General features: G+C 44.9%; 1 protein-coding gene across 1 annotated transcript in view; it reads left to right on the plus strand.

Annotated features, from left to right (window-relative positions):
- Positions 1–16,098, plus strand: part of NIPA2 (NIPA magnesium transporter 2) — a 32,395-nt gene that overhangs the window by 13,114 nt on the left and 3,183 nt on the right. The window contains exons 2-4 of the mRNA XM_054973424.1: positions 2,478–2,708; positions 4,839–4,895; positions 5,090–5,180. Coding sequence (XP_054829399.1) covers positions 2,570–2,708; positions 4,839–4,895; positions 5,090–5,180 — 287 coding nt within the window. The 5' untranslated portion in view covers positions 2,478–2,569. The remainder of the gene's footprint in view (positions 1–2,477; positions 2,709–4,838; positions 4,896–5,089; positions 5,181–16,098) is intronic.

The raw sequence follows: 16,098 nt of genomic DNA on the forward strand, positions 1-16,098 counted from the left end.
AAGAAAAATGGAAATGTTGACAATTGAAATATGCATCTTCTTATCCATGCTAACCTTATTTTTTCTGCACTTAATATTTTCTTAGACTGATACATTAATTTGCACTTCAAAGGAGTAAATGCATACAAATGATGTTTGCAAGGTTATATTTTTGTTGTCAGATAGCAAATCTCAATGCAATCTTGGTATAAATAAATCTTTAATTAAAGCCCTTTACCATAACGGAGTTAAATGAGACAGTCTGGGTCATAAATCTGTCTGCCCCTGTGTTGTTTGACACGTCATTTGCCATTTGATTGCATGTCATATGTCATGAAATGTGAGTGTGTTTTTTAGGCAAAACATTTTATTTCAGGAATGCTGATCTTTTGCATGACAAATTGACAGTTTCATTTTATGCTTCCTCTTAAGCACTGTTACTTTTATCTTTGTCATCTTTTCACATCTTTTCACATGTATTCTGTGTCTTTATTTTTGGAACGCAAGCCTTATGGGTTCCTCCCCATATGGGTTTAGCTTTGTTCTCCCAAATTCCAGCTGTTCTCCAAAGCAATAAATCAAACTACATAGAAGGCTTTCATAGTTTTATTATAGATATTATATAGTTACCAATAACAATTGGCAGATACATAATGGCAAAAAACCCTATGACCCTACTTCTAGCGTGCTGGATCACAGTATTAAGGGCTGTCAGAAAATCTGGATATTGAGTTAAATTTTAGAGTAACATTGAATTGTCTTAGTAACTTTGGAATAATGCCATTGAAACAATAAATCCCTCAAAATACAATCATATGAGATTTCTGCAGTCAGAATTGGTGTTTGAAAAATCAGTAGCATTCAATTCAGAATTTCCATTATTTAAAAATCTTCATGGACTTCTGAGAACTGAAGGCTTGCACAAGTTAAAACAAGCTTCTTTTTCATATATTAGTTTTGGTGTATATATTTCGAAACATACATTCGTTTTTTTTCTCATGCTGCTGAAGATGGAGGAATTTGAAGCAGGCAAGAACACTCAAAGCTATGCCTTTAAAAGGGCTGGAACTGCCCCAGGTAACTGTGTTGTTTCAGAGGAATACAGTTTGTCATGGCCCCCTTGTCACATAAGAAGGCCAGAGTGGAGGTCAAGAGCAAAACACCCAATACTAGGGGAGTAAATCCCCTTGGGGTCAAGAGCACCCAATACTAGGGGAACCCCCCATACTAGGGGAGTAAATCTTTACCTCCTAGGGTAACGGGAGCCACCACCAGTCACTTTAACTAACCCTAAGCTGGGAGATAGAGGAACAAAGTCTCCAACCCTAATCAAGGTCAGCCCTGAAAGGTAGAATGCCTGCAGGTTGAGTTCCACAAAACTCATGGGCACCACTGCACCCACCCTTTCCTGGTGACCACCAAGTGTAGAAAGTGGGTGGGGCCATTTGGGGTTTTTGCCAAGCATAGCTTCTGATGGGTCATTGGAGATTTGATTGGCTGTGCAGATTTAAAAAAACATTGCTTTAGCAAAAGCTGCTTCCACAGCTCAAGGGTTGTCACTGTGTGACCAAAGGTAAGCTGTAGCAGCCATTTTGTAGCTGTACCCACCACGCTATCAGAATTCCAAATATGCCCTCAGGCTCAAAAAGGTTGGGTACCCCTGCCATACAAGCTTTGATCCTCTGACACAGATGTTACCTTTTCAAACTAGAAGCACAAAAGTCCAAATAGAACTTCAGTCCAAAATCCAAAGTCAAGAGTCCTGGACTGACACCTATCTTGGTAGTCCAGTCCAGAGCACAAGTGGTGTGTAAGTGGCAGGTATTTCACCAGCTGCAAACAGAATAGGGACCAAACTAGAATGAAGGCCCTTGCTTTATTGTAGGCTGCTAAAGAATGGCCTGATCCTGATTGACCAATCAAGGGGTGTTGCTGGGTCTTGTGACCACATTCCTGTGCAGCTGGAACATATTCACAATCAGAACAAGTAGTTCTCACTGGAGTTCCTTGTACTAATGAGATGGAATATAAGAACAAAACTCCTTCCTTGGAGCTCTGATCTCATCTGCACCTGCATGATTCAGTTCCCATCTCATCAAAATGACTGTACTTTTCCAGAGATGGGCTTTCTGTGGCCTAACCATGCCCAGAATCCTAGACCAAAGATTTGAAAAGCCAAGAAATAGACTAGGATAGGCCAGTTTCTTAACACAGCTGATCCTATTTCTGTTTTTGACTCATGATGGCATTATCTTAAGTAAAACATGTGCTGTGGTAACAACTATTTTGAGCACAGAAACTCATGCATGTGGAATCATTGTCTTCAAGAAATTTGTGTCATGGGGGGGCACTTGCATGCACCTGTTCTTAGGAGCATTGAGATGCTCATTTCATTGATACAAATGGGGAAGATTTTTAGAGCATGCACCATGTGCACAGAAATCAGGATTGTGTCTGTGTGATAAGCTAAAATGTAATCACAAGTATTATTTGTTTAGGTTTCAGTTTAGCATCTCCTTGTCTTCAGTACCAGCAGCAGCTTTGTTCCATAATCAATGTGACAATTTGGAATGCCTCAGCAATTAACGAAATGACCCAAAGTAGTGGAAAACATTATTTCTACATTGGTCTAATATTGGCAATGAGCTCCAGCCTTTTCATTGGTGGGAGTTTCATCCTGAAGAAAAAAGGACTCCTTCGACTGGCCAGAAAAGGTTCCATGAGAGCAGGTAAATGTTTGGTTTGGTTTGAGTGACTTTTAAAAAAATCTTTAAGGAAGGCTGCTGAATAGATCTTTGTACAAAGGACCTGTTGTCCTCGGTGGAAGAATAGAGGATTGCCACCTTCATAAGGCCTTTATCAAGTGCTGTGTTGCCAAAACGTTTCTCTCCCTAATAGGGAACAGTGGAGAGGTTAGTTTTGGAAAGGTGATACATCTTCTGTCTTCAGACAAAGGTTGTGACAGACCACAGTGTTGGTGGCTAAGGACAATCTAAAAACCGCATGATATCAAAGCTGGTGTCTGCTGAGAATGTTTAATTTTTAGCTGAGTCTGCCTGAATATAACATAATCAGGTGAAGGATCCTGTAGGAATTCCTCTACCCAAGTGATAGAAGCTCAGGAGAACACTCTTTTAGCACAGAAATCATGTCTTCCCCTGGGGAAACCCACTCACTCTTCAGGGCCTCATCAAAGGAGTCTGAGAAGGGCCCAGTTGAAGGAGTACAGCCCAGATGGAAAAACATGCTAGCATTTTGCCTGTTGGAGATGTCCTGGGGTACACTGGTATAGGCCTCTGTAGCGTATTAAAGGCCAAATGTGGTCTTTCCAGATAGAAGGAAAATCCTGCTGCTGGAGAGCCTCAAAGCAGTGGGGCCTTTCCCCACTTAAGTTGTTGTTCAATAGCATGGTTACACAAAGACCTGAAAATTCAAACACCTTCACATCATAAAGGAAAAATGGATTCCTGTTCTCTACACATGGCTCAGTAGAGAGAACACAGTAACATGTGGAGAGGACTTGAGTGCCTGAAGGTAAACATGTACACGGGAGCGGAGGTTAGCTCAGTGTAATGTTTTGTGTATTAAGATGTGCTGCTGTTCTTCACCTGTTATGGTTACATGACACCCTTGTCTGGCGGTGCCGAGTTAGGTATTTTTTAACTGTAGCATTACACATTAACATTTCTCTATAGCAAGAAGCAACAAATCTATTAAAATTATACATCAGGGTCTGGATATTTGAAAATGTGTTTGCATAAATGTAGAAAATTTTTTGGCAGTACTGATTTGAACTTCCTTGGCACATTACTTTCTCTGCTTAAAAATTGTGTAATGACTCCTTGTGTAATGTTTTTGTTAATGCTATGTATATCTTTAGCTTAATTGTGCTTGTATTTTATGATCTTTTGTCAACTACCATGACAAAGTGGAAGGGAGGAGATGCAAATAGCTTTTCAAATACATAAAAAATTACAATGGATTAACTCAGTTTTAATATAATTTCTCAAGTTTGGTTTTTTTACTTAAATTGCAGGCTTGAAACTGTCCATAACTTTACCAGTAATGAATAACTTTACCAGTATTTATGGGGCATTTATGGCAGTTTGCTATCAGCCCAGTTTATGTGGCACAGAATGTTGCAAAGCTAAACTCTGAAACTTCTGTAGTACTCTAGAATCAGTAAACATGAAAATGTAGAATTAGTTTTTTGGGGAACTTCTGTTTTTGAACATGTTATGACATATTTTGTATCAGCTAACAACTGCTTCCTGATTGTTTGAGAGGCTGTAAGAATAGTCTTGGAGAAGCAAATTAGCTGAGAAGCGCTTCACAGCTATTTGCAATAAGCCTAAGGATCAGTTAGAGGTATAAAAGAGGCCACTGAGTGATAGAAGGTTCTTGCATCCATTTTTAGGAGCAATATGAACTGGATGTAATTATATAAAACATAGCTTTTAAGAAATGTTTTGCTTTGTTTTGAAAGAAGAAAGTTACAAAAGATTTTTAAAATTTTCAGCTGATAGGTATTTGAATTTCTCTTCCACAGTGGTATGAAATTACAGATACATCTGACAGCATATCAATTTTGCCTGTGCAGTGAATACTCCGCTCTATATCTGCATACAGAAAGCTCATTCTAGATCTTTCATTGACTTTTTCCGCAAATTGCATAAGCCATGTTTCATGAACTAGATTGGATAGTTGGCTGCATTTGTAATCTTCAGCATTTTTTGGCTTGGTTATCAAACAGTGCAGGTTGCTTTTATTTAGTGCCTATATTCCTCATTTAAAAGTGGGCTTTAGACTTGAGGGAATATCTTACTTAGTAATTACCTTGTTTTCCCCCTTAAATACAGGTCAAGGTGGCCATGCATACCTTAAAGAATGGCTGTGGTGGGCTGGACTGCTGTCTAGTAAGTATCTGTAGAGGGCTAAAACTGATCAATGATTAAAAAGTTGAAGAGAAGCTAAAACAGAGATAGCAGATTAGATTCCTTTTTAGTGAAAGCTACGATTGCATGTTTTCTAGTTTTCTCTACCAGGAACTCCTGATCAGTTCTTTTCCTTTTATTTGTCTATGACTTACCTGTTTGCTTTTAACTTGTAGTGGGAGCTGGAGAAGTTGCAAACTTTGCTGCCTATGCATTTGCACCAGCTACGCTGGTAACTCCATTAGGAGCGCTCAGTGTTCTTGTAAGGTAAGAAATGTGGTTGCACCTCCCAGAGAGGCAGAACTGCTCTTAGGGGTAACGATCCAATGTATTTTAAAAGCCTTTTTGGTAATGGCCATCATAACATCTTGCAGTAATTCCACAGTGCTTCTTTGTATTTTTCAAATTATCCAGTGAAAGCAGCAACATTCACACTTAGTATGACTATAAGACTCCTTAGTCTACTGTTATAATCTTTAAAAAATCATCTCTGATAATTTTGATTGCTAACTTGCTGTGGCTTCTGTTACCATTTAAAAGCTTCTACAGGTAATATAGATCAAACGTTTATTTAAAACATAAAACGGCTATCTTTTCATATACTTTAATATAATTTGAGGTAGGTTTTTCTGTATATGCACATTTAGGATTGTCTGTTCCAATGTGCACTAATTTCATTTTCTAAGCCCTTTTCATTTTATTCAGTTGCCTGGTTTGAAGCTTTATAGATGTATCAGTATACTTTGGGGTTTTGTATCAGATTTCATTATATTCCCCTTTAGCACCTCTCACAATTGCGTATGAATGAGTTGGGGGAGGTTAGAGGTAAACCTGATAAATTGCATTGGGCTTTTGGTTCTCCCTCTGAGGCTGAGGACATCTTGGGGTGATTCCCACCATCCAATCAGGGAGGCAGGAACTAACTTTCTTCCTCTTCCTGTCTAGCCTGTGGGACCACCCTCTCTTCAGTTCTGTTCCTGCCTCCAGGGAGAGCAGTTCTTCAGCAGACTAGCTTTGCTGCCTTTTTTCTCTCTCTCTCTTATTTATCTTTCTTCTTACTCAAATCATTCTTTACCTTACTCCTTACTCCTTATTTACTTCATTACCTTACTCTCCTCCAATTTCCTCTTCTTTTACTCCTTGCCAAAGAAAGAAAAGAGGACGACGATATGGTCTCTAGGGAGTCATCGGTCTCTGAGGAAAGCTCCATGGAGGAGAATATGGGCTGTTGCCACAGAGCCGTCCTACCGGCGGCAGGAACAGGCCCAGCCGGCACCAACATGCCTCTTAGGCTGTATGGGTTCCCCGGCGAGGAAATGGCCTTGGAAGAGACACAGGCCTCTATACAGCCCCATCTTCCACAGAGGGAGCTTGTTAAAACAGCGTGCCTCAGCCAGCCAGCTGAGAACAGCGCCACCTGGCGGAGCTCAATTTTGGCAGGAAACAACGCGACGCACTTGCCAATCTCCTGGCAGGAGAGACACGGCTGAAACAATCCAGGCAGTCCCTGGCTGTTCCCATGGAGTCGTTCTGCCGGCCGTGGGAACAGACCTTGTTGGCGCCGACAAGCCCTCGAGGGCGGCCCGGCTCCCTGATGCACAAGTAGCAGAGTCTGAAGACAGGCCAAAAAAAAAAAGAGCTCCAGCCAACAAGCCCAGGAGGGCCACGTAAGTGTTCCCCTGAGGGTGTTATACCTCCAGAATTCCTGTCAGCAATTAGACTGACTATGAGGGAGGAAATCCTGTCACTTTGCCAGTTAAAAGCACCTTGGCCCTGTAAAGATTCCAGAAATCTCCTCAGCCCTGGCACCATGTGAATGTGCCCATGCCAGTCTCCTGGCTGGAGATTTTTACAGCAGGCCTTTCCCCTTTGGATTTAGTCCTGCTTTTACAACAGGATGTAGCCCTGCCTTTCCCTGTCAGATGGGTAATGTATAAAGGGCGCAAATTTGCCAGTGTCTTTGAACCTTTTAACTCTTAAGACTAACCAGGAGGGAGGAAATAGTGGTGTGGTATCTGCCTCCTCCTCCCTCCATGAGTAAGGCTGTAGCTCTGTAGAAGAGCTTCTGCTTTTTATGCAAAGGATCCAGGTTTGTTTCCCATTAACTCCAGTTTAAAAGATTAGGTAGATGAGGAGAAAAACCTCTTCCTGAGACCGTGGTGACCTGCTGCCAGTCTGAGGAGATAACACTGACCAATGGTCTGAGTCAGAATAAGGCAGTTTGTAATGTTTATCAGTCAGGGATCCCCACAGAGCAGGGGGATCGCCCTCAGATAGAGTTCATAATGACAGGGAGAAGGATGAATTCCTTCAGATGTGGAAGAGGAGAAAATATCCCTACCAGAACAGTCAGCCTAGCTGTCTGAATCTGAAGTCTACCAGTATTTACTACCTAAGACATTCTCAACCTTAGAGCTGTAGAAATTACCCCTGGGGGAGTAGTCTGGGAATACTAGATCCAACCCAGGGAAACGAGAGTCTTTCCTAGTGAAGGTTCCTCAGAAAAGGTCCTCCCATTTCCAGAATATTTGGGGAGAAGGTTCAAGGCTGAGTGCTCTAAACCATAAACCAATTAATAATCCCCAAACTTGGTCCCAAAACAAAATAAATTGTACTCACTACTTTTCTTTGCTATGAGTTGTTGCAGGTACCTGCGATGGAAACTCCAGTGGCTACACTTCAGTCATCTGGGCTCTGGTCAGAAGATGGGTAAGGATCAGTCAGAGACCACTTAGACAAGAGGAGAAAGGCCATGCTAACAAGTGCTTACGAGGCCGTGACCATGGCTATTAAGGCTACAGCTATTGTCTCAATTGCCTCAAGAGTGTCAGGAGTATGGATCTGGAAACTGATCCAACTTCTCCTATACAACAATAGCTGCTCCCATTGAAGGGGCAAACAGAAATGTAAGGGCCAATACCTTCAAGACAGACGTCATCCTGGATACATTTACCTTTTTCTTCCAGGATTATGGTCTTGACAGCAGTAACAAGCCGGCATGCTTAACTAAGAGCATGGCCAGCAGATTCACACTCTAAAAATATTGTCCTGGCATACCTCTTTCAGAGAGGCAAGCTATTCGGGGATGCCCTGGGAAAGATCTAGATTGAGACCTAGGACAGAAGAATGTGTTGCCAAAAACACTCAAACAATCTGAGAGGAGATCCATTGGCCCTCAGCCTTTTATTCACAACACACACTACTAAGGTCTAGACAAGATTCCAAATGGCCATCCTGGGGTTAATCTAGGCAGTCCTTTATTAAGGGGGGTCTTTTCAAGACCCCACTTGTAGTATAGTGGTTAAGTAACTGAACAGTGATGCAGCACTCTGCAGGTTCAAATCTCACTACTGCCATGAACTTGCCACATGGCCTTGGATAAACCAGTCCTCTCAGTCCCAACTCTCCAGCTGTATTGGGATAATGCTTACCTTTTCCTAAGATCAAACAGACAGTTCTCCACATGTGGAAAGAGATCCAACCTTAATACCCAGATCGCTTAAGACAGGACTTGCTGGCTGTCCCTGTGAGATGCCAACTACTCTTTACCATCAAGCCTAGGTTGACAAGCAGGCAGGCCTTACAAATAGTCTCACAAGGCTATTCCATACAATTTGAAAGCTGCCCACCTGAAAGAGGTCTACTCAATCTTCTTCTCAGTCCCTAAAAATAATAGGGACTGGAGGGTGTTATTAGACTTCAAGTTTTTTGAACAAGTTTATCAAATTGTATCACTTCTGAATGGAGACTCTGCACTCAGTTGCAGTGACCAATCAATCAGAAGAACACATGACATCTACAGATCTCACAGAAACATACCTCCATGTGCCATTTCTGACAGCCCATCAACAATACCTAAGATTTTATGTTGTTAAAAAAAAAGACAATTGGCAGTTATGAGCCATCCTGTTATGGCCTGTCCATCACACCAAGAGTATTCACAAAATTAATGATCAACCCCATCATACATTTCAGAGACGGGGTATTCATGTTCACTTGTACCCAGATGATCTCCTGATCGGTTCAAGAGAAAATCTCACCACAACACTCAATTCACCATTCAGTTCCTGCAAGCCTGAGCACCTGGGTTAGATCAGTCACCAAAAGGGTTTTTTCTATCCCTCACCAAAGAAAAGGTCATGAAGACCAAACTGCTGATTGAGACTGTCATCAGAGTGCAAAATCACTTCTCACAACACTGCTGAAATTAATGGGTTTGCTAGTGGCCACCTACAATGCAATACCTTTGGGGTCGTCTATAGGCAAGACCACTTCAGACCTTTCTTAGATCTCATTAACAACAGATCACGGAGAAGACAGATCTTCCCATTCAGATACCACTTCAGATCAAAACCCATCTAAGCCAAGGTCATCAACCCAATGCAAAGCAAAAGATTCGTGACCCCTCAAGAACTACACATTTACAGGTGTAAGAATCAGGTTAGGCATGTCTTCCTATCAGTGACTTAGAAAGGTGAGCAATTTGTCTGGCCTTGTTCCAGATCTGTATGGACAAGGTTGCAAACAAAACATATATAAACAAGCAGGGGGGATTCAAGACCTCAAGGCGACACAAGGTGGCAGCAAGGATACTTACCTGGGAGGATGGTCACCTAGCTTTGATCAGAACTGTACACATCAAAGGCATATCCAATGCCCAGGCAGACTGGCTGAGGGGACAATAGTCCCTTAAGAAACATCTCATAACATTGCACTTCACAATACTTCGTGGACCTGTGTGCGTCCCAACACAGCCATCAACTACCGGGGTACATGACAAGATTTGTTCTACCCACAAGCAGATGCCCTGACATTGCAGTGGCCATTAGGCCTCCTCTATGTATTACTACCCTTACCAGTAACAGACTATGCCTTTCCACCCTCCAACAGATGGTGATATTTCCACCTTTCATCCTACTGACCTCGCCGGTCAAGTTACAGCAGGGACAAATTTGGCCTTTTCATTTAGACTTACTCTGCTTAACAGTGTGGAAATAGAAAGGAACATCTTCCTAAGATGGGGATATTCCTGAGAGGTGGCCAACACTCTCCTAGCATTCAGAAAACAGTTTATGCTCAGAACTTACAACTCTGAGTGGGAAGCCCTCACTCAGTAGACATTTTACACAGCCCTGACCAAACATCCATTTGAACCGGTCAAGGATATTCCCCTGAGAAGGCTGAGAATGAAGACTAACTTCCTTATTATGTTCGCATCTGCCAGAAGATTTAGTTAGACCTGAACTCTGTCTTTTTCCCAATGGTAAGGTGATGCCTCATATTGTCTTCCAAAAGCGTATTCCAAACTTCATAGTTTGCAAGAGATAAGGTTACCATATTTCTACCTGTACCCTAAATAAGACTAGGGAGAGGCTCTGACACAACCTAGATATCAGAAGGAGGCTCAAGGCCTGTCTGCTCCGAATAGTCCAAATTAGAAAGTCAGTCTTAACTGTTCTTAAATATATCTCCCCTCAATTTGGGGAAGAAAATGTCTTCAGCAGTGGTAGGTGCCAATAGCAAAACATGCACTATCGAAACTCCTAAAAACTCTCTTCGTAGAGGTTCCTTGTGGAATACCAGCTCACTCTTTGAGGGATGCTACTACTAGTGCAGTATTACACAGGAACACTTCTGTAGAAGAAGTCTGCAAGGCTGCAAGGTTGTCAGTCTTGATCTTATTAAGATGCTACAAATCAAATCTATATGATTCAGCGGACACTGACTGTAGTAGAAAAGTACTGCAGTGCATGATCGTGGACGAAGACCACATCCCACGCAGAAACTAGAAACTGCTTTGGGAGCACCCAAGATGTCCTCCGCCTCAGAGGGAGAACGGACCTTTGGACACTTACCGTGAAGGGTCCTTCTCCTCTGAGGAAAGGAGGACATCTTGCCCTCCCCGGGTCTCCATCCTTCTCTACTCTGCTGCCTCATTCTTCCTCCGGGTTATGCTTTATTTACAGTACATGTTAATGCAACAGGTGTTTTTTCTCTCAGTATTGACAGTTGCTGAATGATAAATTCAATGTTACTGCTTTGTGGAGTCACCTGAACTGAAGAGAGGGTGGTCCCACAGGCTAGACAGGAAGAGGAAGAAAGTTAGTTCCTGCCTCCCTGACTGGATGGTGGGAATCACCCCAAGATGTCCTCCTTTCCTCAGAGGAGAATGGAAGATTTGTGTTCACTCACCGTGAAGCTTCCTTTCTCCGTGGTCCAGGAGTGGGTCAGTCAGACTCGTGGGAAGTAGCTCCTCCTCTGGTGCAGGGTCGGATTGGCTTTGCAATTCCATGTAGGAGGGGCTCTTCCCTGGACCTCCAGTTCTTTTCCAAGCCCATTATCTCCATGCAGTACACCACAGAAGCCACCTTCCATCTTGTAACCTGCTCATAACATACTGATAACATGTAGAAACTTGACAAAAACTTCCTAACCAAACTATCCAACTACATCCGTTAGGATACCCCCTCCCAATCTAACAACTACTGGGTGGGTATTGACTGACCCACTCCTGGACCACGGAGAAAGGAAGCTTCACGGTGAGTGAACACAAATCTTCCATTCTCCCATTGGTCCAGGAGTGGGTCAGTCAGACTCGTGGGACATATGTCCAGCAGTGAACTACCGGGTGGGTAATTTCCTACTCTAGGCCTCCAGGACGTGCTGTAGCACTCTCCTCCCAAAGGCCGCTTCTGCGGAGGCCAGCTGATCTACCTTGTAGTGTTTGGTGAAAGTGTGCACCGATTTCCAGGTAGCCGCCTTGCATATCTTTTCCAGTGTTGGAAAAGCCCTATATGCCGCTGACGCAGCAGCCCCCCTTACTGAATGGGCAGTAATCCCCTCAGGAGGGGACCTTTTACTTGTCCTATAGGCCAGAACAATACAGTCCCGAATCCATCTACTCAGGGTTGCAGTCGACACTTGTTCCCCTAAAGAACTCTTCCTAAAGGAGACGAACAATTTCTCCACCTTACGGCTAGTCTTAGTCCTGTCAATGTAATAGCTCAGGGCCCTCCGAACATCCAATTTATGCCACTCCCTCTCCTTGCTATGAGTAGGATTTGGACAAAAAGAAGGCAACACTATGTCCTCACCCCTGTGGAACTCGGAGTTCACCTTTGGAATAAAAGTCGGATCGGGCCTCAGGACTACCCTGTCAGCATGGAAAATACAAAGTTCCCTATTCACAGACAGTGCCCGTATCTCCGATACCCTTCTAGCGGACGTTAGTCCCACTAGAAAAATGGTCTTTAGAGTGAGCTCTCTAAGGGGACAGAGCGCCATGGGCTCAAACGGTTCCTTCGTAAGTGCAGAAAGCACCACATTCAGATTCCAGGTAGGGAACCTATGTACTTGTGGAGGATTTAAGAGCATAGTTCCCCGTATAAAACGTCTTATGTGAGGGTGTTTATTGAGGGAGCCCCCTTTCCTAGATCCCCTCACAGCTGAGATGGCTGCCAGTTGTCTCTTTAGGGTACTAGTGCTTAGTCCCTTATCCAACCCCTCTTGTAAGAAAAGCAAAATGTCCTTGATGGACGCAGTCAGAGCAGTACGTTTCCGTTCCATGCACCAACTGGAGAACACCTGCCAAGTCCTGTCATAGCTCTTGTTAGTTGAGTCCTTCCTGGAGGCCAACATGGTCTGTATCACCTCCTCGGCGTAGCCACACCTCTTCAGTTGGTCGAACTCAACCGCCAAGCTGTCAGTCTTAATGACGCCGGGTCTGGGTGTAGTATATCTCCTTGTTTCAGCAGGTCCGACCTGTGGGGCAGTTCCCACGGGTCTGTTGTCGATAGTCTCATGACCTCTTGAAACCACGGTCTCCGTGGCCAATAAGGGGCCACCAAGATCACCTCCGCCTCTTGTTCCACGATCTTCTGTACCACTCTGCTGAGAATGCTGACCGGTGGAAAAGCATAAAGCAGGGCACGAGGCCAGTCCTCGCTTAAGGCATCGGTTCCGATGGCTGCCTTTTCCTCCCACCTGGCGAAGAACTTTGAGACCTGCCTGTTTGATGCCGTCGCGAATAGATCCACTTCCGGCGTCCCCCATCTCCAGCATATCTGTCTGAATACTTGATCGTGCAGTCTCCACTCTGCTTGGTCCACTGAATGTCGGCTCAGCCAGTCTGCCACTATGTTCTGTTTCCCCGCTAGATGCACTGCCTTTATGGACAGGAGACGTGACTCCACCCATTGGAAAATCTCCTCTGTCTCTCTGCTCAATCTTGGAGACCTGGTCCCTCCTTGCCTGTTTATGTAGGCCTTTGCCGTCATGTTGTCCGTTCTTATCAGCACATGTTGATGTAGCAGATCCTCCTGCAACTCCCATAGTCCGTACTTGATGGCTCTCAGCTCTAACAAGTTTATGCTTTGGTTCCTTTCTTCCTTTGTCCAGGTACCCTGGCACATCCTGCCTGTCATATAAGCGCCCCATCCCGACAGACTCGCATCTGTAGTCACGATGGATCTCTTTGGTTCTCTGAGCGGCACGCCGTCGCTGAATCTGGCAGGCTCCGTCCACCAATTCAGCTCCACCCTGAGGGACTCTGTTATCGTCACCCACTTCCTTTGTTTGTGAGTTATGACTTTCTGGAACGGACGTAGAAAGGTTTGGAGCGGGCGAGTGTGGAAGCGAGACCAGCTCACAATGTCCTGGCATGACACCATCATGCCGAGCAGTTTCGCTAGAAACATGACTTCCACTTTCTTTCTGCTTTGTATCGCCTTTACCATCGTGGAAATCTTTTGTTGTCTCTCTTCGGACAAGAAGGCTCTGTCCCTTGTTGTATCTATGAACACTCCCAGGTGATTGATTCTTTGTGTAGGGATGATGCAACTTTTCTTCCAGTTGACCACAAACCCATGCTCCTGAAGGCACCGGGTCGTTTCCTGTGTCGCTGTCCTTCCCGCAGGTAATGAGGGAGCCTTTATCAGCAGGTCGTCCAGGTATGGAGACAGGGCAATCCCTTGGACCCGGAGCACTGCTACCAATGTCACCAACACCTTGGTGAACACCCTCGGTGAAGACTTCAACCCGAACGGTAGCGCCCTGTATTGGTAATGGTCTCCATTGTATGCAAATCTGAGGTATTTGCGGTGAGACTGTCGTATCGGTATGTGAAGGTATGCCTCTGAAAGATCGATCGAGGTCAGGAAGTCCTCCTTCCGGATAGCTCCTACTGTTGTCTTCAGGGTTTCCATCTTGAACTTGCGGCGCTTTATGTACCGGTTGAGCCATCGTAAGTCCAGTATAGCTCTTACCTCTCCGTTTTTCTTTGGTACGATAAAGAATACCGAATAGACACCCTGATTCTGTAGGTGTTTCGGGACTGGCTCTATTGCTCTTATCTCTACTAGATGTCGAATGGCTCCGAGAATCTTGAGATGTTTCGATTCCATTTGATGTCTCGGTAGAGTAAGTAGTCTCGAGGGCGGTTGTCTTTCGAACTCCAAGGTGTACCCCTTGGATACTGTTTCCAGTACCCACTTGTCTGATATTGATCTTGTCCATTGAACTGCAAAGTGTTGCAATCTTCCCCCAATTGGGATGGACTCTGTCCCCTCCAGATAGTCATGCCTGACTTCCTTTCTTCTGGCCCTTTGACTGTTGGCTCTGTCTTCTGAAACCGAAGTGTTTGTTATCACTCCTTGGTTTTGTTTGCCACCGGCCTCTGAATGTTCTGTCACCACTGGATCGAAAGGAACGCTTGGGGTCTCGAAAAGCCTGCTTGCTCTTGCCCTTGAAATCGCGTTTCTTGGAGGGCAGGACCTTTTTCTTCTCAGTGTCTTCCACTAGAAATTTATCCAGTGCCTCTCCAAACAACTTTGTCCCAGAGAAGGGTATCGCCGCCACTTTGTTGCGTGCCGGTGGGTCCACGTCCCAGTTCCTGAGCCACGTGTTGCGTCTTGCTGTCACGTTGAAGCCCATGGCCCTCGAGGTCATCTGGAAAGAGTCCATTGAGGAATCTGCCATGAAGGCCGTGGACAGTGCTAATTTCTTGACCACGTTCCTGAATTTCCGTGGTATCTCCTTGCCTGCATCCGCTAGTTCTGACGCCCAAGTGAACGCTGCTCTGGCAAACAGTGAACCCGTGGCGGAGGCTCTCAATGATGCTGCAGACGCCTCGAAGTTCCTGCGTAGTGCCTGCTCAATCTTTTTATCGGATGGATCTTTAGGCATGCCCTCTGCATCCATAGGTAGTACTGATGTGGTGGCCAGGCTGGAGATCGGGTCGTCCACTGCAGGTAACTTGATCTTTCTTGTTGCATCTGGTCCCAGTCTATAGAATTTATTGAACACTGACTGTAAGGCCTTTGGTTTAGCTGGGTTATCCCACTCTGCCTTAAGGATGCTGTGAAACATAGCTGGCAATGGCACTCCCGTCTGCGGCTGTCCTACTTTGGGGAGAACCTTTTCACTGCCCTGTGGGTAGGATTGGTCCGTATCCTCTTTCCCCACTTCCTTCTGGGTGATTTCCAGCATCCTCAGGACCTTTGGCAATAATCTAGAGTATAGATCCTGTGGGAACAGCCTGAGCTGTGTAGAGGTCATAGGGTCTTCCTCTTCCTCTGATAGTTCTTCTTCGGAGTTTGTTTCTAGACCCGATGCTTCAGAGCCTGAATCAATGTCTCCAGACTGGCTGGATGATTCCTCTGTCCATTCCTTCTCCTTCCTCCTCCTCTTGGACCTGTGAAGGGAAGCGGGCTTCGCATGTCTCTTGCCCTTGTGGGAAAGGTGCCTCTGGCTCCCTTTAGATGACTCTGAGCCGTGCTGAGCCCTGAACTCCTGCACTACTGCTCTGAGTTCCTTTCTCATTTCACCCCTCATCCAGGTTAGCATACTTGCTTTCGTCTCCTGGTCTTTCAGATCCATATTGCTCTCCTGGTTCATTCCACTGGGACCTTGCTCTGAGTGAGGGGAAAAGGGTGAGCTAGGAGACTCCAAGCTGCTTAAGGGTCCCTCTGCTGTCCCCTCTTCGCTCTGCCCTGCCTTGGTGGCCATTCCCGCCAAAATCTTCCCGCCTAGGGGAGAACACAAAATGGCGGCTGATGAGAGAGAGATCAATCAAGGGCACGGGGGAAGGATGGGGGGGCTAGCCCTTAGAGAAAAGGCGAAAAACAACCCCAAAGGGAAAAACGGGGGGGGGAAGGACCACCTAGCACCCCCGTTTCACCTTCTCTAG

This window comes from Eublepharis macularius, chromosome 3 (genome assembly GCF_028583425.1).
Source record: "Eublepharis macularius isolate TG4126 chromosome 3, MPM_Emac_v1.0, whole genome shotgun sequence".
Taxonomy (NCBI): Eukaryota; Metazoa; Chordata; class Lepidosauria; order Squamata; family Eublepharidae; genus Eublepharis; species Eublepharis macularius.